The sequence below is a fragment of the Limulus polyphemus genome, unplaced genomic scaffold (genome assembly GCF_000517525.1).
Source record: "Limulus polyphemus unplaced genomic scaffold, Limulus_polyphemus-2.1.2 Scaffold1987, whole genome shotgun sequence".
In the NCBI taxonomy this organism is placed as follows: domain Eukaryota; kingdom Metazoa; phylum Arthropoda; class Merostomata; order Xiphosura; family Limulidae; genus Limulus; species Limulus polyphemus.
Genome location: NW_013667597.1, coordinates 216,963 through 220,994, shown reverse-complemented (window position 1 = coordinate 220,994; position 4,032 = coordinate 216,963). Strand labels below are relative to the sequence as shown.

Genomic DNA, 4,032 nt, shown 5'->3' with positions numbered 1-4,032 from the left:
TGAGTAATATAATATAAATGAGATATATAATTCAGAGCTTTGTTTGTTTGTAGTTAAGCGCAAAGCTACACATTGGGCTATTTGTGATCTGCCAACCACGGGTATCGAAACTCAGTTTCTATACTTCAGAACTGGGTATTTTAAATAGAGCCTTTTTATTCCGACAGAGAGCTGCATCGTCTGATAATTCTTGACCTCTGCGTGTTACAAACGAGTAGTGTTGTTACTGTTGTGTACAATGGCACGTAAATACTGGTATTAGTGTTGATACTGTTGCATTTTACAGTATTACGATAGTATAGATTGTGTACAAATTGATAATTAAGTTGAAGCGAAATAAGTTAATATAATTATTTTTAATTTAAGTAAGGTAAAACTAGGTATGTAGTACCAATGATAATGTGTAGTAATTTATGTATAGTAAAATTTGTGTTGTACTCAACTAGAGAAGTTGTAGACTTTGCTTTTGGCCTGAATATTGTTATTGTTAACTAGTTTCGACGATAATGATTCGTCAAAAAAGTACTTTGCAGAATCGAATCGAACCATTCGTAACAGGTCAGACGAAGTTAGCAACGACAAAAAATTTTTAACCAGGAAATTTGGATTCTATTCTACTACTGCACCTTGTAGTTGCACTACTAAATACAAGTTTAAAGTTTACCACTACTACTTGAACTACTTCTACTAAGTACTATGGCATCCAGGGCCAGGTAAGTGAATTTAAGTTCATGATTTGAATGAATATTTGAGCAGTATAAAACTTGTAATTTATTTTTAGTAAAGTAATAGACATACATAAAAAGTATGTAATATTATTATTAGTTGTGTAATTTGTCTGTAATAATATTATAAATCATTTACTCAAAATGCAGGCTGTAATGTACATCAGCTTTTATATATGTTTTTCATTTATTTGAACTAGATCCTGAAGTTTAAAGCTGATGTAGTGGACAAGGGTTTTTGATATGCTTGATGTTAAAGCATTTAGGATGATCTACCTCAGCTTTATATAAATCATATGCTAATGAAAAATATGTTTTCTTCATTTTCCAAGTAGTACCAAAGTGGCATATGATTCATATAGGATATTCTATTTTCTATCACCATTCTATTCCAAACTATGTATAAACCTCTTTTTCCTTATCCTCTAAAGTAGTATTTATCAAGTCTCCTCCTAAAGTCCTTCAGTGTTGTGGCTTTTGCCATTCTGAAGATAAACTATGCCATAGATTTTAATCTATCCTCATATAATAACTCCTTTAAACCTAGAATAACCATGATGGTTTTCTCCAGACCATTTTCACCAACTCAACGTTCTTTCTTAAGCAAAGATGACAAAAACTAAACTCAGTTATCCAAATTAGTTCTAATAATTACTTTTAAGAGTGAATAATGACCTCTTTTTATTTATTTTTATCATTTAAGATAACAAGTGGATTGTGGACAACAAGGGACTGTTTGGTCCTTCAAAACTGTTCTTGCATATCCACAAACCCTTGAAAAAAGTAAAAAAATTAAACTCACTCTCTTATTTTTGTTAATTATCAATTTCCCACTTTAACTTTTTCAGCATGGGCTCAGTCCCTGGGACCGATCTCATAACCATTTAGTGCTAATTATAGTTTTCATACTATAACTTTTAAATTAGTAAGTGAATGTTAACGAAAGTTGGCAGATTATTAGTAAACATTACAATGCTTTCATACACAAAATATAAAATTTTTCTTATCAAGTCTTAAGGTTTTTAAAGCAATATTTTTCTCATGTCTTTTTTTTCTTTTCTACATGTTGCCTATCTATCATGCAAAGTAATTTTCATTTTAAGATTAAAAATACTTTTATGCAATCAGAAAATTTTCAAATTTCACATGCAAAATCTTTATAATGTCCAGATAGTTATCAATCATTTCTTAAGAAAACACTTTATATCTGTTATTTTCAGTAATTAATGTCATTGTGGGTTCAGTAGATGTGACTGATCTCGCAACCACCATAAAAAATTAGGAAATAAATATAAATTATGCCTCTTTCATTCTAAAATGGACACAAATTATTACCTGAAAACATGAATGCTTAGACTAAATAGCTTAAATCTCATAACATTATACATTTATCTATATTTATATGACCTTTGAGCCGTGTCTGACTAATAATACAAAAGTTACAATGACAAGGCTCATATGCACTCATGTTGTATCAAATAACAGAAAACTGACCTTTGGTCTGTACAAAGTAACTTGTCTTGTCTGTGTTTTAGTAGATTAGTATTTTGTAAAATTAGTCACATTTCAATTATTATACATTATATATGAATATAGATTATTACTATTTTGAAATAAGTTCTTAAACTTATTTTTCTTAAAACATGGAACATTAAATCAAGAAGTAAAGCCAAAAATTATCTCTTCTAGTTACGACCTTTGTACCATAGAATTACACTATAATTTATGAAGCTTAGTAACTAAGATGTATTTTAGTCTAAAAAAATGTGAAATTTCAAGCAGACTAAAGAAATAAATGGAAAGAGGTGGGTGGGGTGCCACTGTATTTGATTTATTAAATAAGCAATATCTTAGCAAATAGAAAAAATAATACCTTCTTATTCTATATTCTAGCTTGTCAATATCAGTAATCGAGTTTCTAATTTGTACGAAACTACAGACTTAGTATTTTGACTTCACAAAGATCTAATTTGAACCAGTGTTGCATTCAACATACCACGTGACACATAAAAATCAATGTTTACCAGTATTTTTTTAATATTTACTTTTAAATTTAGAAATTGAGTAATGTATAGTACTAATATTTGAATTATAATCTACAGTTTGATATAAAATGTATAGACATAAATTCATGAAATAGTAGTTCAATAAGATTTTGAATGGGAGTCAATAAATAAGATGAATCGGCCTTTCACCCATGACACGTCTCGAAAGGGTTAATGCAAATTTTGCATACTAAAGGAAAGATTCTAACATTCCTTAAAGACTGAAGAGAGTATCTCACTAGAATGATGCCTATTTTCAGTAATAATAACTAAATGCAGGGGTTGCCAAATATATTTGCCATTTAGGAGTCAGGCTAGTAGATTAACCCAGTAAAGAGCAAGGGAACCATTTCCACCTTGTACCAAGAAAATATGTGACCCAATTCTAAATTTTGTGCAAGTTATGCATCTTAGACACACACATGCACACTGCTTTTTGTGCAATGTAATGTTTACAGTGCTTTGAAGGTGAAGCAGTCATGCATTGTGAGATTTAAGAAAAATTATATATGTATATGGGTTCTGTTTTTTTTTTTTTGCCAGTTGTCGAAATAAATAGCTTTTATTTATATTTCTTAATAGTATAATTATATACTGTGTAGTTGTTAGGCTTAGGATTCTTCTACAGTAGGTGTCTGTGACTTGTTAGTAATAAATTCAACTATGAATAAACAGCACACACTTGTTTTCAAATAATATATATATATTTGGAAAAAGTTAAATGCATGTACAATAGTGTTCACACTATAGAGAATATAAGCATATCTAAGCATTATATCAGTATATGTATAGTTCTCTTCTTGTCAAAAGTCCACTTAGGCCTTTTCAATTACTTTAGAATCTCAGTTGATAAGCCGTACTATTTTCTCTAATACTATTGGAATATTAGCCTGGTGTGATTAACTTATGATTGTGGTCTTCTTTCTTCTAAAGATCAATGTTCCTTTTGTGAAAGTCCTCTCAGGCTGCTTCAATTACTTTAGAATCTCAGTTGATAAGCCGTACTATTTTCTTTAATACTATTGGAATATTAGCCTGGTGTGATTAACTTATGATTGTGGTCTTCTTTCTTCTAAAGATCAATGTTCCTTTTGTGAAAGTCCTCTCAGGCTGCTTCAATTACTTTAGAATCTCAGTTGATAAGCCGTACTATTTTCTTTAATACTATTGGAATATTAGCCTGGTGTGATTAACTTATGATTGTGGTCTTCTTTCTTCTAAAGATCAATGTTCCTTTTGTGAAAGTCCTCTCAGGCTGCTTC

The 4,032-nt window shown here is 30.0% G+C and overlaps 1 protein-coding gene across 3 annotated transcripts in view; it reads left to right on the top strand.

Moving 5' to 3' along the window:
- Positions 1 to 220: 220 nt before the first annotated feature.
- The window catches only part of LOC106465575 (ankyrin repeat domain-containing protein 50-like), a 46,797-nt gene continuing 42,985 nt past the window's right edge, over positions 221 to 4,032 (top strand). For all 3 annotated transcript variants that reach the window (XM_022393499.1, XM_013925802.2, XM_022393497.1), the window contains exon 1: positions 221 to 713. In XM_022393499.1, coding sequence (XP_022249207.1) covers positions 697 to 713 — 17 coding nt within the window. In that variant the 5' untranslated portion in view covers positions 221 to 696. The remainder of the gene's footprint in view (positions 714 to 4,032) is intronic.